At 42.9% G+C, this 25270-nt stretch overlaps 2 protein-coding genes across 2 annotated transcripts; one reads left to right on the top strand and one right to left on the bottom strand.

Annotated features, from left to right (window-relative positions):
* Positions 1 to 1132: 1132 nt before the first annotated feature.
* On the top strand, positions 1133 to 16411 carry LOC310816285 (F-BAR and double SH3 domains protein 1-like). Its single transcript, XM_083686403.1, has 20 exons — positions 1133 to 1156; positions 2154 to 2251; positions 2763 to 2808; positions 4609 to 4682; positions 5180 to 5324; positions 6536 to 6672; positions 7076 to 7139; positions 7662 to 7790; positions 8630 to 8752; positions 9228 to 9323; positions 9592 to 9714; positions 10086 to 10190; positions 11035 to 11196; positions 11573 to 11698; positions 12008 to 12091; positions 13032 to 13218; positions 13749 to 13963; positions 14981 to 15167; positions 15307 to 15362; positions 15770 to 16411. The coding sequence occupies exons 1-20, from the start codon at positions 1136 to 1138 to the stop codon at positions 15818 to 15820; spliced, it is 2229 nt and encodes a 742-aa protein (XP_083542529.1). The 5' UTR covers positions 1133 to 1135; the 3' UTR covers positions 15821 to 16411.
* Positions 16412 to 16904: 493 nt separating this feature from the next.
* Positions 16905 to 24971, bottom strand: rell2 (RELT like 2). The gene is made up of 6 exons (XM_083686033.1): positions 24736 to 24971; positions 24264 to 24329; positions 24073 to 24136; positions 22113 to 22292; positions 20884 to 21322; positions 16905 to 20367 (listed from the first exon to the last, which is right to left on the bottom strand). The coding sequence occupies exons 1-6, from the start codon at positions 24935 to 24937 to the stop codon at positions 19756 to 19758; spliced, it is 1563 nt and encodes a 520-aa protein (XP_083542159.1). The 5' UTR covers positions 24938 to 24971; the 3' UTR covers positions 16905 to 19755.
* Between the last annotated feature and the right edge of the window lie 299 nt (positions 24972 to 25270).

Below are 25270 nucleotides of genomic sequence, written 5' to 3'. Positions count from 1 at the left end.
CTTTTGAGCTTCTGTCCCCGTTTCCTCTTTATCTGAATAGCAAGGTTGTAAACCAGACTACTTCAAAGCCGGACTGAAGACAGAGCAATTACTGGCACACAGAGTGGACTCCTGGCCCATGGTAAGATGTTTTACTTTCACTTCAAACATACATTTAGAATTGTCCTAATGATTGCATCCTGGATTTAACAAATAACTATGATACAGTACATAAGTGCCATGACAGTGCATTAATGGCTGTTAATAATTACAAATAACTTATTAGACATATGTTGTTTCTTTCACAGGCTTACTATGAGGAGCTGGGACTACAATGTGAGACAGAGTTGTCTCCACTAATGTTTCTGCAGAAGTTGACTGAAGTGTTTCAAGGACTGAACAACCTCTCAAGAAAATAGATCAAAGCTGATTCACAATAATTCTGTAATTTCTGTGTTTTGTATTTATTATTAATTTATTTGCTATTTATGAATTCTAAACATTTAGCATTGAATTAACACCATTGAATAAACACTTCATCGGATATATCTACTGTTTGTTTGAGTTTACTGTACTTGTATTGACTTGATTGACTTGTGAAATCACATTTGATGAGCAGGAATTAATAACACCTCCTCAAACAAAATAATTTTCAGGTTTTATCAAGTACGCCTTACATAAATCTTCTATGATATTTTGTTGTTGACTATCTTGCAATACAGCACATTACCCTGGGCTTACCCCTAGGCTGGCCCCTCTCAGACAGAGTAGATCATCAAAAATGTTCAAAAAAAAAGTTCAACATCTCAGAAATGTAGCTCCCAAGATATGCTAATATGTAAGAATCATCCCCTTGCCTTAAACGTTTAGGCTTACTTAGGCTACAACGGATGACTGAACCTTACTCAGCCGAAAAGCTCCCCCTCCACAGAGCCTGGCGCACGACGAGACTACACCAACATGTATTTGAGAAGCGTCCAGTAGGTGTCGTCAGAACATCACTTGGGAAAGAGTGCAGGTGGGACATCTGCATGCTCCACCTACCTAGAGATGCGCTGGTTGTCAAAATCATTCGGGAAGTACTTCTCAAAACGTTACAAACAGTAAAGGAAGATTGGATGTATGGGTGTATTGTAGACACTAAAAAAATCCGAAAATGCAACCGCCTCCGAGAAAGGTAAGAACAGAGAGAGTTTTCAGAATATATAGGTAATTTCTTGTAAAATGATTGCTACGTGTATATATTATTAATATGATCGAGTATTCCAAAATTAAAACGTGATATCGCAAAATCGCAACTTCATGGGGCTTTGAGTGAACTGTTTAGTACACACTTTAAGTCTAACTTTCAAGACAAGTAGCCTAACTTAGAAAAGTTTAATCACTTGTGGCATCACACAAAACATGATTAGTGACTGCTACAGCAATATTTCATCTACATTCAAGCATTATGACATGTTGTATTAGTCAATTGCAATAGAATCTGATCTCAATTTAGTGCTGGACTGTTTCTCATGCACCGTACTGTCTCTAATAACAATGCACTCGGAGAGACTTTTAACGGCGCTATAGCTTCCTTGTCTAAGCTAGTATTAGATGTTGATGATGCTGACCTTAAATGGAACCTTAATTGCCTCATGATGTTTCTTTGGTAGTTCTTTCAGCTCTTTGCTCAGTAGGCATAAAAGACACAAAGAACTCAAACACCCAGTGAAAGATGACATACTGGTAGATGAAAAACCAAGCACAGTCACCCAATTGATATTACATAACACATAACACATTAATGTTACTTTTTATAACTAAATATTGCCAGATATTCACACACTTACAGAGAGCATAACTTGGAGGCAGTCAGACAGGTGATTTAGAAACCTGTTGTCCCACAGAGTTTTGCAGTGATGGTGAAATTGACCCATATATATCAATAGAATTGACTGCCATTTTCTAAATCAGGAATCGACTCCCTCCATTCAAGACACGCTGTTGTGCAGATCAAACAAACAAATTCTAAATCCACTGTGCAGAAAGCTGCTATCTGCAATGGATTGAATCCCCTCCTTAGTGTCCCTTAGTGGAAAAGGAGACTGACTGACTGAGCGGCCTCATTCAAGCTGCCATCGCTGGTCCTGATGCAGATGTTTGTCACATCTCCCTGTGCTGATGGTCGACAGGTAAAGGAGACCCAGCAGGTGAAAGTGGCCTTTGCGGAGCAGGTGGGACGTCTGCAGAGCAAACAGCAGCAGGAGGTGGAGCTTCTGGAGGACATCAGGTGTGACCACCTTGACATTACCCAGCCTCACCCTGCCCTACCCTGCTTTACTCTGGTCCGTACTACCATACCCAACCTCACCCTGCCCTACTCTACCTAACCCAGCCTCACTCTACCCCATCTTACTTTACCATACCTCATCCTGCCCCACCCTGCCCCTCCGCTTGCACCTTTGTGCATTTGTATGAATACAGTAAACATAAGTGTGAGGAAACAGTGTGTGAACAGTATGTCTCTGGTTCAGTTTGCCATGTAGACATCACATGAACCATTAAACAGATTAAGTATGCTGAGTGTGTATAAAGCCTTCAGCCTCCCAGTCTGCCATTTGACCTGTTCTCCCAAGTGTTTTGTGATATGAGCTTTCAATGTATGTGCTGCCTAATGCCTTTGCCGATTATTGAGAGAGAGAGAGAGAGAGAGAGAGAGAGACGGATCACTAAAGTAGGATTACATTAAAGTGTGTGTCTATGTGCTGATACCATGCATTTGTTTGTTTTTCTCGGCATAGGTCTTTCAGTAAACAGCGGGCTGCCATAGAGAAAGAGTATGGTCAGGTGAGAGCACTCTCACAATAACACTGATGCTGATGGAGAAGCGGGGGGGTGGGGTGGGGGGGGGGGGGGGTACCAGATCATCTCTTGCATGTCTACATGTATCCCCTCCCTGTCTCCTGGTCTTTTCTATGATTAGCGGACAGCAAGTGATACAACCTTGGGTTATTGTTATTGTTTCATAGAGTGGCATATGATTGAACCAAAATGGGTTTGGAGTATCCCCTTGCCACTGTAACTGCACTCTCAGAATCTGTTTTTGGTAGCATCTACTCTAAAACTATTTTAAGGAACACTTTCACAACCTAACAGTGAGGCCATAAATGAAAGCGCTCAAATATTGAATGTTTTTAAATGGATAAATAAAATCTGAAACAAAATATAGAGCTAGCGACTATTTCGGTAACCTTATTGTTGGCTATTTATACAAGCAACACCAAATTGAATGCACAAAATGCATTTACTGTATCAGGAGCTTAGGGAGGGCAGTTGCGTGTCGTCGTTATGCCCATCTCCCATTGGAAGTCTTTCCATGGGGTTATTAAGGGGTTATTAACATTTACATAATATGGTGTTTGATAGCTGATATCGTCATTAAATGCAGGCATGACTGTGGAGAATGCCATCATTCCCTCTGGGCAAAAACAACATTGCATTAACATTAATAGTTGGTTGAATTTGCAGTTGGTTGAAGTCATCAACTTACACAGTTCTTTCCACATTTGAACTGATATTTCAAACACAAATCAACCACAGGTTTTCAAAGCTCTGTGTATTTCAAGTGGAGTTCATGTTTGTTGATAACCAAAGTGATTCACGTTCATGTTTACTCGTTCATGTATGTTGGGTCTTTGCCTTGTTAATTGTATGTTAACCCTCTTCCATTTCTACCTCTAAACTTTCTATCTGGATTATAGTGCTTGCCAATGCCCTTGATAGCTGTTGATTATCTACTCTGTTGCCTTCTGACTACTGTATGAGCGATACAGGCAAATAGCATTTCATGCTGTGTCTCCCATTCACTGGTTGCCATGGACTTTGAACTTAACATTTGGTCGCTAGTTTCTCTAGTGAAATGACCGTGCGGTAATGTACAATAGGCTAACCTGGTGTTGTTGCTTTGCTCTTTGGTAGCCACCATCCGCTTGTGGTAATGTTTGACACCCATCTGTCTGGAGAAGAACCACAGAGAGACTGTCTACAAATTTGAGTTCATGCATCATAATTGTGAGAAGCACATATATGCTAGCTCTGTCCTCTTTCAGCTGATGTCTAAGTACATTTTTATGGTGGTATAAATGTCATGTGAAGACACAGAAATATGTATATTTATTTAGGTTATTTCACATCACAGCTCATCTTACTCATTGACACAAATGTCCAGTGTTTCGACCAATTGAGTAACGGTTCGTTAAGTTATCATTTTCACCTAAACACTTGAGTCTAGCTCACACAGACTGTGGGTGTTTGTCCAACTCAGGCCTTTCCGTCATGGGGAATGTAGCAGGGTTGTGATGGTGAAATAAGGGACAAGTCTCTCTTCATCTGAGAGTGGAGGTCAGAAAACACTCCATGTTGTTTTTGCACTGGCACAGCTCTGCTATGTGATGTCTGGGTGTGAAAAATGTTCACTTTCAACAGGAAGTGGACAGCGTTGTTTTCATTGGAGTGATGACGTTCCATCGGTCGCCTTGATGGAGTGTTATTGATAGAAGCCTTGTTTTTACCAGGTTTACAAGGTTACTCAAGTGAACAATCCCTGTATGTCCGAGCAGCATTGATAAAACATACTGTATCTTTCAGGCTCTTCAGAGATTGGCAATACAGTACCAGAAGAAAGACTGGCAAAGAGGCAAGGGAGACTCTTTGAACTCTGGGTAATCTATCAGGAGTTTGATAGTTTGATCCCACAACATTCTATTTACCTACTTGTTATTTACAGCACCAGTCAAAAGTTTGGACACACCTTGCCAAGAGTGTGCAAAGCTGTCATCATAGCAAAAGGTGGCTACTTTGAAGAATCTAAAATATAAAACATATTCTGGTTTGTTTAACACTTTTTTGTTTACTACATAATTCCATATGTGTTCCTTCATAGTTTTGATGTCTTCAATATTAATCTACAATGTAGAAAATAATAAAAATCAAGAAAAGCCATTGAATTAGAAGGTGTGTCCAAACTTTTGACTGGTACTGTATGTATTTATTCTTTGTTTATTTGGACCCCATCAGCCGCAGAGAATGATATTAAGGAAAGAAAAAAGTATTACCGGAATGCATGCTATAGAATTATTCATGACTTTCCAGGCAGTCTATCACCAAGACATGTAAAAAGGCTGGTATTGATATGCCTGCTCCTCATGTGTATTCCCAGGAGTGTGTTTGCAGTGTGGAGGTCTCTGGTTGATGCCACGGCCCAGAGTGCAGTGTCTCGTCTCACTGCCACCGATGGCTATCGCTCCCTCACTGCAGACGCTCTGAGGAGCCTCCGGGCTGCCAAGGAGCTGAAGGTGAAGAGGGTGAGGAAGCACTGCACTGGCCAATGGAAGGAAACAGGGAACGTACTGTATGGTACACATTATTTAGGACCTTTCACACACCAATGACAAAGCTGTTCCCCCCTCTAAAGAAAGAGTAAATATATGTGTTACAGTACTCAGTAATAACTAAAAGATGAATTTGAACACCAGTAAATTTGAATGCACCCAAAAATGTGAAGCAATTTGGAAAAAATGACACCTTTTCAATTTATTTCCACAGTAAGACAAGAAAAAGAAAAAAAAAAGTTGTTTTCTTGGAAGCAAAGTCCTTGAACAAAGAGGGGAGAGCTTATCATGAACACCACAATGTGTATGGAAATGACTCCATGATGCAGTCGCAGCCAAGCAGTTTTGAAGCCCACAAGCCCGCCAGGCTGATTAGCAGTGCTGTTCTCTCGTGTCATATTGTCAGTTGATGAAGGACATTCTCATACAGTGCTAGAACCCAGACATGGTCTTCCACCTCCTTCCAACCTTATTAGGAAAGACACAGAAATGATCAGTAGCACACATACAGGAGGGCTTCCCCTTCACCTTTATGTTGCAATGAGGTAGAGGTTGTTGCTGACTACTGGCAATCGAACAATGCAGGGATGTGAGTCCCGGGTATGAGTTTGTAAGATTAGAATCTACAAGTCACTATGAGTGGAGTGGAGAGCACTGGAAAGCCCCTCACGATTAAACCGCTGTTAAACTGTTTGTCATTTATTGAATGAGTTTGCTCTAACATGATAAGAACTCAAATGACTGGATTTGCTTCTGCTACGACACAGTTTGAGTACAGTGCAGTATTAATACAGTAAGAATGCAGACTCAGTCACAGATATCAATAGGAATTGTTTTGTTTGTTGTGTGTTGTGTTGTGAATCACGAAAAGAGTGCCTTTTCTAAGTGAGAAAGATAATCCGAGAAAACACACCACATGCAATTAAATTCAAGCAGTCAAATATTTTTGATGTAAAAGAAACAAGTCATGCTTCTTTGGTGGAGCAGCACATCCAGACCTTCACCCCAAATATCTCTCCTGAGCTTTATTGAGTGATTCATTGACCCCCTATACACTGTGCCATACATATAGTTGTGTATTACACTGCAATTACACTGTTGTTAGTATTATTACACACCAGTGGAGGCTGGTGGAGGTACAAATCTGAGGACAGGCTCATTGTAATACTGTGTGTGCCCTGTAGGGTGTGGAACAGCTGCAGCGGGTGCAGGGCGAGGTGGTGGAAGCATTACGGGAACTCCAAAAAGTCAAGAAGAGCTATTACCAGCTGAGCCACATGGCCAACGTTGCCAGGGAGAAGGCAGCAGATGCCCAGGCTAAGTGAGTTGGCACAGTGAGGTGGTATAGACAATATATAAAGGAAAGAGGTTCTGGACAGCAACTTTGATCCCTTCAAAGATGTTTTATTTGCTGACCCGTTTCAGAGGAAGCTCCATCCTAAAATCATTTCTCTCATGAGAGCTACGTGGCATAGACAATGTTAGACAAAAACTAAAATAAAATAAAACCAGAAACTGGATTGGATTCTGTCACCAATATACTGTTCTACTGCTAGATTTACTCAAGGCCTGATTCTCAGCTGATAGCCCAAAGGCCAGTTCACAGTGTACCATACCAACTTCTGAGAGAAACAAGTAGCTGCATGTCAGACATTCTGTAAAACTGCAGTTGTTCTCCATTTCAGTTGCATTGTCACTTATTTCTACCCCATGACTATTTCCAGATCTAAGAAGAGCGACCATGGAATTTTCCATTTTAGAACTGGCTTGCAGAAAATGAGTGCAAAGGTAGGCTGGAACACATGTAGGTCTGTACAGGCCAACTCAATCACCACGTTACAAATACATTCACAAACCATTATTATTGTGTTATTTGCTTTACCATTGAAACACATTTCCAATAAAACATGTAGTTGGAGAGTGTTTCATGATACTGTATGTAATGTGCCTCATCCTCATGTGCCCTATGCCTGTGAAGCAGACTTGGGTTCTTTTGCTGTGCTTGATTGAGTTTGCCTGGCACAATACAACCAATGGGAAAGTCCCACAAGTGCAAACCCTGCCCATCTGGCACTTCAGCTAGGCTCAAGCAAACACCAGTATTTAAAGTATTTCAAAATATTTCAAATCATCTTTTGACCCAGGTACGCTATGAAGTACTGCATTGATATACATTTTCTAAACAAAACACTTTGGGAATGTCCAAAAACACCAAGGCACATTTACCCATATCTATTAAAAAGCTTTTATTTCTTCATGGGCTAATCCTTTCTTTTCTGCTAACGACTCCCTGCCTGTCTCCCTGGCCAGCTCAACACCAGGCTGAAGGAGTGTGACCAGAGACTCACAGAAGTGCGTAACGAGTACCTGCTGACCCTCTCGGCTATCAACTCCCATCACCAGTACTACTACAACTCAGAGCTGCCTGCCATTATGAAGGTAAGCTGTCTCTGCACTGCCTCTCTGGATATTCACAACAGGCTTATTCAGGAAAAAAGAACACACACCCTTGATGATTATTTTTAGTACCTTCCATTGTCTGTCATTGTCTTTGAAAGACATAGAGTTATGTTATAAATAGTATTTCAAATTATTTTAATTACTTTCAATTATGACTTATTTGTGCTTGATTGAGTTTGCCTGGCACAATGAAAGCCATGGAATAGTCCCAAAAGTGCAAACCCAAAGTATATACCTTTGGATCATCTAGTCTGTGGGAGAGTGAGACGCTAGATGAATCACCCATCGATGATGAAACCTTCCTTTTCTTTTGTGATGAGTCACCGCCAACGTAAGTTCCTGTGGTCGTCCTCTCTGTGCACATGACCCTAAATGGGAAATGCTGAAGATGTTTCCTTTTTGCTTTTCCTCCCTCGCAAAATAATCAGCAGAGAGCATTCATATTGAAAGCCTTAAAGGGTATTTTCCCCTCAAAAAATGTTTACAACACATCAATGAAAGGGAAACAGTTTTCAATGACTCAACTCTTATTGTGGCACTAAAACACAGGAAAGTCACATTGAAAGAGTTGATTAGGATCTCTCATATGATGAAATGGGAAAATGAGCAAGTCAGGTTCTCTCCCAAAGCACCTCTGCATTCGTGTTTAGGGCTTCAAACAAGATCTGGATCAAACACTATATGTCAAGTACTTAACTGCACTTGACTTCATTTTCCTTGTATAATGTAACCGATGGAATAATCCCAATAAAAGTGCAAATTCCAAGCATTCAATGTCTGCTTCAACCTTAACCACAGTCTTTTACTATATCCACCAGAGCCTGGACGGGGACCTGTATGACCAAATCAGAGAACACTTCACTCTCCTGTGCTGCACAGAAATTGAGGCATGCCAGTCCACACAGAGTGACTTTGGCAAGATCTGTGAAGACTCCACTAAGGTGAGGCCATGATACCCATTCCAAATCCATCCCTAGCCCCTCATCCCCTCATCCCCTCATCCCCTCATCCCCTAGGCACTCCTGTACTGTAGATCTGAAATGATTGACATATTGAAGTGTCATACTGTATGTTGAGAATAACAAGGTGAAGCAATGATGATATATACGTAGTTGCTTAAACCTATCCAATCCTAACAGATCTACAGGAGTGAGTACCTAGGATTGTAGGCACCAGTCCAACACTTCATCCTAGACACTTGTGTAGAAACGTGACAAAGCCGAACAAAGGCCGATCAACCTATTAATTCCTGTCAGATCTCCACAAGTGTCTATGGCTTTATTGGTTAAGTTGTTTCTACGGTGGCCCTGCTATGATCCTCAGATCTGTGACAGTCCTCACCTGAGCACTGCTGATGCCACTGATGTCCATTGGGTTTCAGTGTTTGTTTGGTCGGTGGGTTGTTTTTATTGGCAGGTGACCAGAGAGAGGAACGTGCAGATGTTCCTTCAGGAGTCCCCGGCCTTCACCACAACGGCTGGCTTTCACTTCCAGGTGGCACCTCAGGACAAGGTGCGCTTCATAGATTTTTTTAATTAATTTTTTTAAAGATAACCCTCCTCCTCTCTTTCCATCATGAGATTAGACAAAATGAGATTACATTTCATTCTTCCCAAAGGTTCAACTGCATTTTACATGACATTGTATAGCAGGTCAAAGGTCAAAACTAAGGCATAGGTAGAAAAAGGTTTACATTTTTTTGTTTTTCATCAATGTTTCATAGAATAAATGGACAAATTTTGCATGTTTGAGATCCTCTCCTCTCCTGTTGTTGCGTCAGGTGTGCAGTCTGCAGCATCAGAGCTCTAGTGAAGGCGAGGGCGAGAGCTGCTTGGACAAGGAGGCGCGCAAGTGGTCCTCTAAGGCTGCCAAAGACTACAAGATCATCACCCACGGCGAAAGGGTGAGAAAAGGGATAACACTGTTTACTTCTGGTTGGAATGTTGTGTTAGCTAGCTTCTGATTATAAACAGAGGGTCCGCGCTCTTAGAAATTGAAGTTAAAGGTACACTATGGAAGTTAAATGGCTAATTGTTTACCTATCCTACTCCTAAGATATGATATCAATCCATTTCTTGTCACATTAAACCATACAATCCTTAGGTTTAGCCAAAACAACTTGAAAAAAAGAAGCTAATGGTCATGGGGTTCAAATCGTACATAATGTAACTTTAAGACAAATGAATCAATCCATTTTGGACAAATGTTTTGGCTATGGGGGCTTTATTTGTCACAACCCTTATCATATTCCCGCTGCACCACCACCCCTCACAGGCCCTGCAAACACTGGAGCAACGCTTTAAGCTGCTGTCAGGGGACACAGGAGCCAGTGTGGAGCAGAAGATGGTGGAGGTGAAGGAGAGCGTGAGGAAAGCACAGGTACAGTAGGACTAGCGTAAACGCTACGATGAATGCTACAACGAAATAACAATCATCTTTTATTCCATTCATGATAAGGCAAACAAGTTGCTAAGGCTTCTCAACCAAGCCCTCCTACTAGACAGCTCGTACGTAATGTGACTGTTTTAGCCTTGTGTGTGAGAGTGGGTGGAGATGATGAGAGGCTACAACTAATGTGTTCTATAGCCTAGACTCTTTGCAAGATGCTTTGTACTCAAGTCTTAGACAAACTGATTGAAGGGCTCTCTGCCATGCTGCAAGGCTCATTCATTGACGACAGGTGTCCTGTATGGAACAAATGAATCAATGCACTGCTTCCTTCATCACAGATACAGATGCAAATGCTGCTGGCAGGATGAGTCATTTTGCTCTGTTCTGTCCACCCACCTTCAGTCCACTTCTCTTTATCTTCACTGTTGTGACTCTGGCAGTGTCCTGGCAAACCATGTGTTTTTCCTTTGATGCCGCAGGAATCAGTGGGTATAGGAAGTGTATGCCACCATGATAGTGGTAGTAATGTGGTGCCATCGCCCACTCCAGATGCCCACACTCCAGTTGCAAGCTCACACCCCGAACTGGGCATTTGAACACACAACCTATTGGGTTGACTTTGACTGCTGGCTTGCCTATGTAACCTCTGAGCTACCTGCTGCCCTGTAGTCATGTTTATAATCTACCTACTGGCCTGTAGTCATGTTTATAATCTACCTGCTGGCCTGTAGTCATGTTTATGATCTACCTGCTGCCCTGTAGTCATGTTTATGATCTACCTGCTGGCCTATCGTCACGTTTATGATCTACCTGTGTGACCTCCTCTACCCAGGTGAGCCGGGTGAGGGCGGAGTCTCGTCTGGCCCTGCTGGCGTCTGCGGGGGTAGACGTGGAGCCGTGGTTGAGCAGCGCCATGAGCCAGGCCAACGAGGAGCTGGAGAGAGATAGGAGGCTCAGCGAGGCTCGCATGTCCAACGGAGACATCGCCGATCTGGTCGGTCCCCCTCAACATTCCCACCCCATTTAGTTCAATGTTTTTTTAGTTTTTTTGTATCACTGTATCATATTATTTTTGATTTCCAGTTAGTCACATATTCATCAGTTCCATATTGAGACACGTCTTACAGGACCATTGTAAATTCATTTTGAATAACTTTATTTTAGTCAGAGTCATTAGTTTGGTAAGGAATAACCAATGTCTCCAATGCCCGTTCTATGTCTGAAAATAACCACAGGTCAAAGGTGCACTCAGACAGATCTAGCATGATCAGTTCTATAGGGTGATAAATGTACATATTCATTGTATAACAGTACTCTTGTATAGTCTGGTAGTACTCTCAGAGTAATTAATTCCCTGCCTGCTATCCTAGGAGGATGAGTTTGAGTTCACAGACTTCGAGGACTATGATGAAAACGGGGACATTTTCATTGATTCAGCATCAGGCTCCGTGCTGTGTGGATACCCCTTGACTTGCAGGGTGCTCTACAGCTACCAGGTGAGAATATCAATATTGAACCACCATAACTTAGCTCCTTTAGAAGAGAGTCTAATGGCAATGTTCAGACATAGCGATATCAAATCCTAGAGTGGTTGATAAACACATACATTCTGGAATCCACTGATAATGGCTGCCATCTTTGTCAGGAGCAAATTCAAATTCATTATAGTTGGAACTTATGTCAGGAGAGGAGTTTGTTTAATTCTGTGCTGCCAGGAGATGTGTTTCTCATTTCAGTAATGTTGAGTGTGCTATAATTAGCTTGTTTTTACTTTACCTTTACTGTACCTTTTACTTTACCTTTAGGCTTGCCAAGCAGACGAGCTGTCAATCACAGAGGGGGAGGAATTGCAAGTGATAGAGGATGGAGACATGGAGGACTGGTTGAAGGTACGAGATGACACCCCTCTGTATCAGCGAACATTGGGACCTGCCCAAGAAATTGTTCAGATAGAAATGTACAGTGCAGAACAGGTATGAGTGTTTGTCATGATGACCTGGGAATCATGTCAGGTCTATGAATTACATTTCTACCTTCAACGTTCTGAACCTTTAACTCCCTCACTGAATACACCCCCTGCTGTTCAGCAGTCAGCTGGTCCCACACATCGGCTGTTATGCTACCCTGCTACCCTCTCTACTCAATGGCTGCGGTCTCCCCCACTTCCTGTAACTGCTCAACACAGTAAACAATTGCTGCATGATTTTCCTGTGCAAGAGAGGCGCTATGTCACTACTTCACGAAAAATAAGTGTTAAAGGCCATAATGGATTGACTGATATATCCGCTCTCTCTACACATTTAAACAGTCTTGTTGACTACACTGTCCAACTAAAGCTATGTTAGTCCAACTAAAGCTTGTTAACTTAGGGCCGTAATTAAAACAGAATCTGTGGCAGCAATGTTTAGTTCCTTGTTTATAAACGACTGCTCTCGCTCTCATGCCTTAAAGCCACAATCCGTAATTCGTTTCTTGACTGTCATGAGGCAAAATATAAGGCTGTTTTACTCCAGTGTTAAAGGTTAAATAAACATCTGAGAGTGGTAACATTTCTCCACCCTCATCCTTCAGCTTCATGTGTCTGGGCTGATGTCTAGTTGTTTTTCGAATTATGGATTTTGGCTTTAATTCTGAAAGCGGGAGGCATCGAGATCTCTTTGAGGAGAGTATATCTAGTAGGAGTAGTCATTGTTTACATTACCCATCCTGTATTCTATTTGATAAAGATGCAAATGCTGGTGGCAGGATGAATCATTTTGCTCTGTAAATATTGCAGTGTAAATATAGTCAATATGTAAACATTGCAATGTGCGTCCATCTCCCCTGTAGGCTCGGAATGCCTCTGACCAGGTTGGATATGTGCCAGAGAGGTACCTGCAGTTCCTCTGGTCGCCTGGAGAGGGCTCCTCTTCATGCCATGGCATCCCTGGCCCTCAGCTGGATTGGTCCCTCAACAGCTCTGGGTCGTCATCAGAGCACTCCAAGAGGGAGCAGGGGCGCTTGCCCCACTCTGGGGGTCAGTAGTGGACTGCTGTCTTACCCAAATCATCCATCAACAAGAGCCAGAGAGCTTAGCGTTCCTATACATTGGAGATGCATCCTTCCTTCCTTCCTTGTCTCCTTTCTTCTTTATAGGAGGTTATCACTGATCTATCAAGCATGGCACTGCGTTACTTTCACCTATTAAGTCTTGTTAGATCAGTGAGGGAGGACAGAAGGATGCATTTCAAGAGTAGTCAAACGGGGCTCCAAACTTGTGTTCCTCTCCTCTGCACATTGGTTCATTCACTCCACCCATGGCTACCATGTTTTATCCCATTTACTGTTTTGATAATTATTCTACGGTAATATGTATTTCTATAGCATAGAATGCAGCCTGCCAAAGTGCTAAATGCAACTCAAAGTGCTGTCATTACTGACACGTTGATGAGTGTTAGTGCTGTGTAAGCTGTGTGGTAGAGCTGAGCCCTCCACCAAAATAGGGTAAGAACAACTCTACACCCAAAAGACAGCAACCACTTATAGTATGCTGCGTGTTGTCTCCAGGTCTGGCGCGGGCTCTGTATGCGTACCAGGGCCAGAGTGCGGAGGAGCTGTCCTTCCCGGAGGGGGCGGTGATCAGGCTGCTGCGCTGCCGCCAAGGGGAGGTGGACGACGGCTTCTGGGAGGGGGAGCTGGACGGCCACGTGGGGGTCTTCCCCTCGCTGGTGGTCGAACTTCTCGGGGAGGAGGAAGAGGAGGAGGAGGAGGAGGAGGAGGAGGTGAGGGGGTGTAGTATTCATCTCATCACCCATACTAATGTCACAGAGCCAGACAGCGTGCACCTGTACAATCCATCACTTTCAAAAGGAAAGACACGTGATGGACATTTTCAAAGTTATTTATCACATGGCATATCTTACTTACTTAGACACTTACACACATGGCATATCACTTTCTGTTTAGTCCTCTGTGGACGTCTGTGGCTCAGTTGGTAGAGCATGGCACTAACAACGCTTAGGTTGTGGGTTTGATTCGCGCTGGGACCATATATACTGAAATGTATGCACTCACTGCAATGTAAGTCGTTTTGGATAAAAGCGTCAGCTAAATGGCATATATATATATATATATATATATATATATATATATATATATATATATACACTGTATATATATATTACTTCCTCTTTAAGCCCAAAAGTGTTGGACAGTGTACTGTAAGTGATTAACTTACTGTAGTTATTGAAAACATATAGGGAGGTTTGGACATTAAGGGCCGCAATTTGCTGGAGCAAATACTGTAGTGTTGACCAGAGCAAAACATACCTAACAACTCTGCAGCATGTTTTTTTTTTTATTGTACCTTGTCTTTAACAAATGTTTTTGAGAAAACTGATTATTCAACCTGAGTTTTAGTAAACAGTCTGTAAATGCATTTGCATATCATGGAAACACTAGTTGCAGTATTCAAAGCTGCCATTGGATTATGTCTAATTTTGTTTATTAAAAATATGAATGTAAAGCTGGCCGTCTTTGCTCCCATTTTACCCATTTTTGCACATGCAAATTGGAGCCCAAAGTATAGCAGCATGATGTTATATTGTGCAGTCTGCCACCCTGTGGTATACTGTTGTACAGCACATTTGGAAATGACTTCCATCATAAGACTAGTCAGTGAAAGAAGCTTCATCTCTGCAAATACCATTTGCAGGGTAAATATAATCTCTTGATACATTATTTTAATTCAAGAGGATTGTTACATGCTATGTTTACAATTTCCATCTTTTTCCCCCCAGAGTCTTCCCACCCCCACTCTTCCTCTATTCTCTCCACCTATTCCAATCTCGGGCAGCCCTCGCTCTCACCTCTGCTCCTCGCCTGGTCCCGGGTCCTTCTCCGCTCACAGCACGCCCCCTAGGGATACGGAGGACAGACTGCAGGCTTTCCCTCTGGGAATACAGAGGTTGTCGGACAGCAGGGCAGGTGGGGGTTCACACAGTAACACAGTTATGGTACAAAGCCTTTTATACACTTCATACCTCATTTGTTCCTTTGCTTTCTCCTAACTCTGTGTGTCTATGTGTGTTCCCGCTCTCGCTCTGGCTCTCCCACATCCTCCCAGAAAGTGGAGGCAGCGCCCACAGCTCACCTGACCTGTCATCCAGGAGAATACGACCGGTATGTAGACCACGGTGCTGTCCAGAAACAACCCCTAGCCCCTCCACCTTAAACACCTTTGTAGATCTGAAAGGTTTGGGTAGATACAAGATATACGGTAACTAGCTGCTCCTCCTTGTTTACACCTTTTTAATTGTTTCAGAACTATACAAGTGTCTAGGTAGTGGGGGCTATGGGGTTGTTTCTGGACGGGGCCATTGAGACAACTGGGTCCGTATTGGTTCTCCCTCTTTTACTATCATATCCTTACTTACAGAGTCCAGTCATCTTCATTTAATCTTGGAGCGGATTATGAGACAATAATTAAAAATTACAGTCGTACATACTGTATAAACATCCTCTTTAATATGCCCTTTTCCCATTGATTGATTTGTCAAGATGGCTGTGTGTCTTTGTGTTTGTCTCAGACCAGGGCACCCCCTCTTCCCCCGACTCAACGGCACTCCCCCGTGCCCTAAGGATGTGTGTGTGTGTGTGTGGAGGGAGGCTTCATAGCAGACATAGTGAACCCCACAGAGGAGCTTGTTATGTGCCTTCAGTGAAAGGACTGCACTTGTCCTCATTTTACAGGCTACAGTATTTATATGAAAGTCAGTATTTTTGTTTATGTCTGATGTGATACTATTTCAAAATGATGGCTTCTGTTTTTCAACAGAATTGTGTAAGTAGTACAATGTTTTGAAAAGTTATATTTGTGTTTGTTGCTTGTATGTACCATGTGTCATTTCTCATTTGAATATTCAAACATGTGCAGTGTTATTTAAAAAAAAAAAAAGGTCTCTGTTTGGGAAGTGACTGAAGTGTCTTGCAAGGTACAGCAGTTGGGAATGACCATTGTAGTATTTAAATGTTCATATGGTGTGATTTCAGTAGATGCAGGATTGCTCGTGACCTGAAGGAATTTGCAGTATTGTGGACACAATTAATGTGCCTGTTGTTTTTATTTGATTATATCAACCTGTATATCATAAACCTGTAAAACATACTCTACATTTCATGTTCTGAATACAATGTTTTCCATGAAAAACATAATACAAACTTGGACTCAGTTTGAATCAGTTGTTTGTGCTTATTGTTGCCTTTGCTTCCTACAGTATGCGGATTACACTGGGTTAGGGTTAGGGTTAGGGTTATGCAACTTTAACCTTGTGACCACTGTGTCTTTTAGCACATCAATTCAGAGCATTGATGTGTCTACTAGTGTGCAGCGATTCCATTACTGTTGTGTTCTACAGTAATGCCATTAGAAATCCTTTCCAGAGGCGCGTCTGAAGGCAGCCAACTTCTATTATCATTGTTAGGCCATACATAACAACCATGTATAGCATTACAACCATAGCATGACAATAATAGTCATAGAAGTTGGATTAAGCATATACGGGCTCATCTGAAGGTGCATTGTATCTTTTCAGTACATAACCTTCCATCTGAATACCCTTTAAATAATGATGATTGAGTGAATTATGATTATAATTCTTAGCTTAAATGGCAGTTAATTTGATGGCTATTTATTTGCTGATTAATTGTGAAATGGCCGATTGGTATCATTGATGGTAACATTTGAAAGGTGGACAAAATGACATCAGAATTTGTAAATGAGGTTATCCAAAGCAAGACAACACCAACACAAGGTAAAATGCATAGCTTTTAATATATATTTTGATTCCTTAAGAATTGTTCATTGTTCATTGCTGCATTTTTACATTTGAGAATACTCAAATGATCAGGTTGATTAATAGTATGCATATAGTATATGTATATGTTTTCCTTTTGAGATTTCCAGCTTCTGTCAATGAAGACACATGCAATATATGGTTCTAAGGCCACTACAAACACATTTAAATATCGATTTGACACAATGGACGGGGACAGGGTTATTATACTATATACCTAGTGAGGTGTGTCAGGCCGGTCTTCACTGTGAACTGGTAGTAGCAGCCACGGACAGCAAAGGGAAAGCCCCAGCTAGCTAATTGAGATATATAAGAAGCACCTCCAGCTTGATGAAAGTAATCTTTTGATTGGTGTGCTTTTGTTTGTCCTTCTTCATCTCAATCCCCCTGTGCTTCTGAGGTGGAGAGTTAACCAGATAACATTCACATGTGCAGTGACAATAATGTTTGCTGGTGAATCGTTTGAGACGGTGACATAAGATATACAGTAGAAAGTAAGTTTTATCACTTGACCATCTACTAAAGTAAACAATGTGTCTACGGTATAAATGCCATAATAGTACTGTCACAGTAGTACTGTAGTACTGTTTTTTTTATTGCGTCTTATAATAATATATATAATTTATAATATAGTCAATGATACTATCTCTTCAGGGCTACACAGACAATCCCATTCAAATCTATGATCAATCCTTTACATTCAGTGGTGGATCACAGTCAGTTAGTCTGGCATTTGCGTCCTTGAAATAACATAAAATGTACCAGTTAACCAAACATAACATCATCAGTTGACATCTAGTCAACCATCTATTATAACTACTATATTCCTATTATATTTCATAACTATTCAATTAATGATGGCGCTAAATCGAAGCCTTGCATTTTCTATGGTAAGTGCAATATACTATGTCTTCGAATGAAATATGTGTCATATTTGACATGTTATCAGTTTGGACAAAGAAATCAATTGCTTTAAATGCCTAAGAACGTTATGTTGAAGGAAGCAAATCCAGAAATAAATCAATGGTACCCATGAGTTTCACATTTTTTCCATCATGTCAAGTAAAGACCAGGAATATATCATCCATACATGGTTAAAACCGTATTCTCTGAATAAGACACATCTATTGTGTAAAAATAAACAGCCTCGATGTCCCAGTGACATATGTTATATGTCGCTCTATGTATCCCACAACACTGCCATTGTCATTGCAAAAACGATTAGGTGCATACTACACATAAGACAGGACATGGGGTTAATTAAGAGGTGTGTGTGTGTGTGTGTGTTGAGTACAGCAGAGGGAGACATTGTTCAATACAGCTATGGCTTGTCTGCTTCAGGACAACACATTCTCGTGATTAGAATCTAGAGGGTTGTTTCTTTCTAAAATGAGTGGAGGAGGAATGGAGGAGTGACCCAATTCACTCAATGAACAAAATACTTCTAAATGACACAGACAGAAGAGCACTGTGAACCAAAACAGATAACAGGCCATTGTGATTTTTATCATCTCAACTACTGGAATACACATTCTACGACACATATATCTAGTATGCTCAGAATTTAAAAAGTGTATTGAATGCGGCTATGCCTCCAAAAAACATATACTTTTAAAGAACACACGTCATTGTCTGGGCACTATTCTGAATCAATTAAAGTAATAACATTTGTCAAGCTTGGTTTAGGACTAAACTTGACCTTTCTGTGAGAATGTCAAACGTTACACAACATAATCATCTGTATGAGATCACTGTGCTCAGCACTTTCCGAGAGCGAGAGCGGCAGAGAAATGTCAGTCTAACTGTCCACATAAGAAGATTGGACACACTGGGTCGATGCTACTGTAGGGTAGATGTTTCAGACCAACCCTCAGTCTCTCAGTCTTTCACTCTACAGTGATTCGTTAACTAAAGCTCAATTAGCAAGGAATACAAGACATCTGTCCACAGACAGCTGTTGAAAACCTTGATGATAACATATCCCGTTCGACACTTAACATTTATCTGGCTCTTCTGAGGAAAGGACTGTATCAGGGAAAGCATAAGGATGTAAAGGTAGCAATTTGAAATAGCTAGATAAAAACCTTACTCAAAGGCAGTTCGTGGCTGTGATTCTATGGTATACAGAGTAGTTACAGACCAGTCTGACCATAAAATATACAGCTATTACCCGTTATTGGCTGTTGGTTGCTTTATATTGTACTACTTGACCAGTCAGTCAGTCAGTCACTACCAGATTACTTAAACCAGATTACTTACAACTTGACCAGTCAGTTAGTGAGCAGTGTTTTCAAAGACTGCACTCTCAAAAGAGGCCTGGGCTTGCACTGGCGATAATAGGAGTAGTACTGTAGATGTGTTGTTAGCCACATTATGCAAGCGAAAGAAGATCGATACATCCGAATATAAGGTGCCAGTGCTTACCTCACCCCCAACTGTTATACGTCAATAAATTAATCACAGGCTTGCTGGTATGACCCTGTTTCTCTAAAGCCATGTCCGTTTACAATTGAAGCCAGCCTCAGATTGTGACTGTGGCCTGGTATAGTTTTGGCATGGCATTGTTTATGTTGAGCTCTACTGTATTGCTACGTATTGTATATCCATTTCTCCACATGATGGTGAGGGGTGCAAGTCTTTCCTCCTCGTCCTCATTGTCCTCCCCCAGCTCCAGCCCCAGCCTCACCCTGCTGTGCCCGTGTCAGCGAGGGACTCCTCTCTCACCACTTGTGCACCGACCTCCTCTTTTGCTCCAGTGACAAGCTCTCCTCTTCCTGGCTGACCCGACAGTCCTTGATGTCCTCCATCTCCACCATGTCGTCCTTGCCCTCCTCGCTCTGAGCTACAGGCTCCTCTTCCCCCGCCCCTGCCCCCGCCCCCACTCCTGCCTTCACCTCCTTCACCTCCTTCACCTCCTTCACCTCCACCATGCGCACCACAGAGAATTCCCTTTGGCTGTCTGGGCTGGCCTTGACGATAGTAATGCTCTCCACCATGTCCCCTTGTGGAGTGGTGGCGGAGACCTTATGGGCATTGATGGGAGCCTTGCCCTCTGACCCCCCGGGGCTGAGTGAGGCTTTACTGACTGTCATGACACTTATATTCTCCACTTCCACCTTGTCCTTTGGCCCTGTCGTGGTAGGTGAGACTTTGTCAGCCCTGACAATAGGAACGCTCTCCACCTTGTCAGTTGACCCGCCACTAGAGGGCGTGCCTTGATTTTCCTTCACAGTAGGAATACTCTCTAGCTTGTCCCCTGGGCCTCCAGGGCTAGGGGAGCCTTTGGCCGGGGAAAACTCTGTGACGGTGGAGGCATCAGTGTCAAAGCTTAGCTTGAGTGGAGCAAGGGCAATGGTAGGGGCAATGACAGGGCTCAGGGCAGGTGTTGGGGTGAGGGCAGGGGTGGGGGTAGGGGTGAGGGCAGGGGTGGGGGTAGGGGTGAGGGCAGGGGTGGGGGTAGGAGTGAGGGCAGGGGTGGGGGTAGGAGTGAGGGCAGGGGTGGGGGTAGGAGTGAGGACAGATTTTGGGGTGAGGGCAGGGGAACGGACAGGAGTTGTGCTGGGGGCAGGGGAACGGGCTGGGGCTGGGCTGGGGGCAGAGGTAGGGGTGGGGGTTAGAGTAGAGGTAGGGGTGGGGGTTAGAGCAGAGGTAGGGGTGGGGTTTAGAGCAGAGGTAGGAGTGGGGGTTAGAGCAGAGGTAGGGGTGGGGGTTAGGGCAGAGGGAGGGGTGGGGGTTAGAGGAGAGGGAGGGGTGGGGGTTAGAGGAGAGGTAGGGGTGGGGGTTAGGGCAGAGGTAGGGGTGGGGGTTAGGGCAGGGGCAGTGACAGTGACAGGGCTTGAGGTCTGCACAGGGGCAGTGACAGGGGTAGGGGGAGTGTCAGGGGTATGGGTTGGGGTGAAGGCAGAGGTGGACTTGAGGGCAGGGGCAGGGGTAGTAAAGGGGGAAGGGGGAGTGGTAGAACTCAAGGTCTGCACAGGGGTAGTAAACACTGGTTCAGCGAGGTGGGGCCCAGGCTTGGTCACTCTGCTCGCCACGGGAAGGCTGCTTCTGCGCAACATGAACTGGGTCAGACTCTTCTTCCGCTTGGCCACAGGAGCCACGCCATTGGTGCTCTCCTGTTTGACATCTTTGAACATGTTCCGCAGGTTGTACCCCTCCTTCTTTTGGAGATCATCTTCCCCCTTCTCACTATCCAAGGGATCTGATTGGTCTAACTGGTCCAAAGACTCACCAGTAGGCAGGTTAGTGGAGCCTTGGAGGTTTTTCTTCTCGTGGGTGACTCTGAACCTGTAGAAAGACACACCTCAGATAACTGAATGTGTCACCATGAACTCAAGGTGACTAGCATCCTCAATCCCTTTTTTTTGTTTCCTTTAAACCTTCGTAGCTACCATGGTATTTCATTTCACTCGACAACCCAGCCCCACAGCAGTGAGCAATTGCAAAATCTATTTTTGACGGTCAATCTTCTGTGTGTTATTGACATTTTCTTCCAGATTTCTGTTTCACAAGTGGTCCGGGCCTGGGTTCTCGAGAGAAATGAAGTAACACAGTCGCTATGAAGCAGACCTGGGTCGAAAAGCATTTGAAATGTGGGTCTAAAAATGTTTAGCCTGACCGGAGTGCCAGATGAGGTTTGCACTTTTGGGACAATTCCGTTGGTTCCATTGTTCCAGGCAAATTCAATGAAGGCACAGCTTAAAGGGATAGTTCACCCAAATGACAATATCACGTATTTGGTTCCTTTCCAAATTCCCAAATCATCCCAAATTCTCTGAAGACTCAATGATTTAAATGACTGAGATTATTAGGGCAATACATTTCAGGGTCTATTGACTTCTATTGGTTTTTAGTTAAAAATGCAAACAGTTAGCGGTTAGTGACATTATCCAGAGAAACAGATTCAAAGTGTGGATTGAAGTCTGTCCTTGTCCATAGACTCCTTTCAGGGTAAAGAACCAAATATGTGATTTTGTAATTTGGGTGAACTATCCCTTTAAGTATTTCCAATACAATTTGTACCCAGATCTGCTATAAAGCTTTTGGGGAAACTCAGAGTCCAGCCAGAGTGACTCACCTCCCCACAGAGAAGACGGTCTGCTCTCCGGGCCGGCCTTTGGACCGGGCCACGCGGCTCCTACGCCGGGCCTTCTTGGAGCGCCCTTGCACGCAGAGATGGCAGGAGTTGAGGGCACTGCCAGAATGCACCGTGTGGTGATGCGATGGAATGCCCCCTAAGCTCTCTTTCCGCAGCAACCTTCAGAAGGAATAAAGGACCCATTCAAACATCATGCTCATTTTCCATTCAAACAAAAAAGAACCCTAAACTTTCAAGAGGTAGTCCACTCCTAAATCCAAGTTTGTCAGATGTTTTCAGACTTCATGTAGAGAAAAGTCCATGTCCCTTATAGCATGTGTAAATCCAGCTGTATGCCTCACTCCCAAACTAGGAAAAGATTCACTGAATTCCCAAAAATGGGAAAATTAGACAGTGAACGTATTTTCCATTCATTTTGAATTTAGTTGGATCTTTAGCTGGATCTATACAACAGTGGAATGTAGATTCAGCTATACATTACACCACTCATGAGGTATGAAAACATCTGGCAAACTTTGGAGTGGATTATCCCTTTAAATCCATGACTAAGCAAAAATGCCAAAACCAATGACATCTTTATAAGCATGATAGCAGCCATCCTTGATAACATGCCACTGTCATTAACATAGATTATCTTTAAAAAATGTGTCTGATCTATCAGTTCCGCTGTCAGCCTCTGTCCCTGACCTCCCAGCAGGACTGCGCCTCTGGGGAGGTGGCTGTACTTTACTACTGCCAGAGAGAGAGGGGAGTGTGGGAAGAATACCAATGGGTGGCCTAGCTCAGGCTCTGCAGACCTCCATCAGTCTCCGCACTATCTTGGCAGACCAGCAAGAACACTAAAGATGTGCCAAAGGGATTTAATTAAAAGCATAAATCAGTTTCCGTCTTCTCCCACACACTTCTGGCCCACCATGACTATGTTACGTAGACAATATACCACTGGGATCTGAGTCTTTCTCTCTCTCTCTCTCTCTCTCTCTCTCTCTCTCTCTCTCTCTCTCTGTCTGTCTCTTGCACGCACACACACAATACGCACGCACACACACGCACGCGCACGCGCACGCGCACACGCACACGCACACGCACACACACACACTGAATGGATGTGAGTAACACATTGTGTTAGGAGACTATTTGTACTGCATTTTGCCTCAGAACAGTAAATATCAGGTCCCATAATAGAGTTGCTGATGCCGGTTCAACACAATAAACCAGGTGGCCCCAGGGAACAGTCCTAGGTAAGAGACACAGTACATAATGCTGTCGAAACAGAGAGCTGGCTGACTCAATGTACAATATGCCCTCAAGCCCCAAGGTAACAAACAAAGCAACACAAAACACTTTATCCTTAGTGGCTGCCACAGCCATGCTGAAATACACACCCATTATTGTACTACAGTTCTCTATACCACACCTTAAATTAGAAGTAGAACAGTATAGTGTACCATATGAAGTCTGCAATGAACATAAACAGATATGTTTTATATATATATGGATTATATTGCTTGAAAAACATTTATAGATTTTAAGTCTTAGTAGTGCTGTTGGGTAGCAGGGCCTTTAGCTCTGTTAAAGACTTTCACCACGGGTGATAATACAGCTTTGGAGTATTGCCAGTAAGATTAACTAAACACTTTGTCCAATCAATCTCTTTATATTATATCTAAAGAGGCTTTACAGTATGTTTGGACACGCTGTGCTTAATTTTGCAAAACAAATTTTCACATTTCAAAGAACGAATTCTAATATCCCCAAGTGAGCAAAAAATGCTAGCAATGCCAGTGCTGAAATGACGGTCTCAAACTACAGTATATACATAGCACCCTACCCTAACCCTACCCTTCATTTAATGGTAGGATATCATATCATATCATATCATATCATACACATCACGACAGACTGTTGAAATAAAGCACAAAGCAGGAATTAAGCATACCTTGGATCATGACGTTCACATATATTCTGGTTTCCCAACATTTCCTTAAAGGCCTCCATGTTAGCTAGAAGGCAAAACAGAAAACACAATATAATATTTGCACAGTTTAAACAGCAGCATTGAAGTGAAGTGCCAAATATATTGCAGAATATCAAGTTGTACTTGTGTTGTGTTTTGACATACAGTACTACCTTCATTTTCAATGATACACTTCAGTATTTGTTCAACGGTGTCTTGATTGTCCTCATCTTCTTCATCTAGTAAACAAGAAAGTAAAAGGTAATTCCTGTTCGTATCAAGATATTCTGACAGCTCTTTCAAGAGATGGGTACTGTTTTGAAGTTTCTTGATATTAACACTTAATGTAGAAAATATTACCATTTAGTGAGTATCCATTGTTTATAAAATAATTCATTCATTTCAAGCTCAATAAACATCCTCCAACCTAAATTGTGCAAACAGAGTGCCTCCATTTCCAGTTTAGCAAACAGCCAAGAGCCTTTGGATGAGGACAGGCGAGTCTACAAACAAATCTACAAATCTGGAACATAGCCCACAATATGGATCTGCCTATCGAAAATCAATCATGGATGCTTGTTACCTTCTTCTAACCTTATCCCTGATTTCCGTAGATAGGTCATTGATTCCCCTGGTAATACCCACCAAGTTTGTCTGGTCCCAGTTTCTGCTCCACGTCCTCCTCATCCTCGTCTGCCTCTCCTGTCCTGCAGCGATAGCCCTTCTTCTTCAGCATGTGGCACATGAGGAAGCCTAGCAGGCCCGTGATGAAGAAGAGGAAGACCAGGAGGAAGATCATGTACGGAGGAGGGGGCTCCCCCACCGTGGATGCCTCTAGGTCTGTCATCCCTCAGGCTTTTTGCTCACCCTCTATCCGTAACGTAGCCCTAATATAGGCAATGGGCACGGAGACACACACAGGGGAGTAGAGTTAGAGTAGCTAACCTTTATCTGGGGGATCCTCACACATTGACGTCAAGTGATCCTTTATGCAGCACAGACCTACTCTTGTCTTGTCTGTCCATCAGAGTCTCTTGTGTCATAGAGATAACCCCCACTCAGCTCATGTGTGTGTACCTCTTACGAGAGCCAACTTTATCTATCTGAGCAGGCTGAGAGCAGGCCCCGGACACACCCTCGGCTGTTTTTGTTTTTTTCATCAAGCACCTTGCAGCTCACA

This window comes from Argentina silus (assembly GCF_951799395.1).
Source record: "Argentina silus genome assembly, chromosome: 15".
NCBI classification, from domain to species: domain Eukaryota; kingdom Metazoa; phylum Chordata; class Actinopteri; order Argentiniformes; family Argentinidae; genus Argentina; species Argentina silus.
Note: the sequence above shows the minus strand (reverse complement) of the source record. Positions and strands in the feature narration are given on the sequence as shown.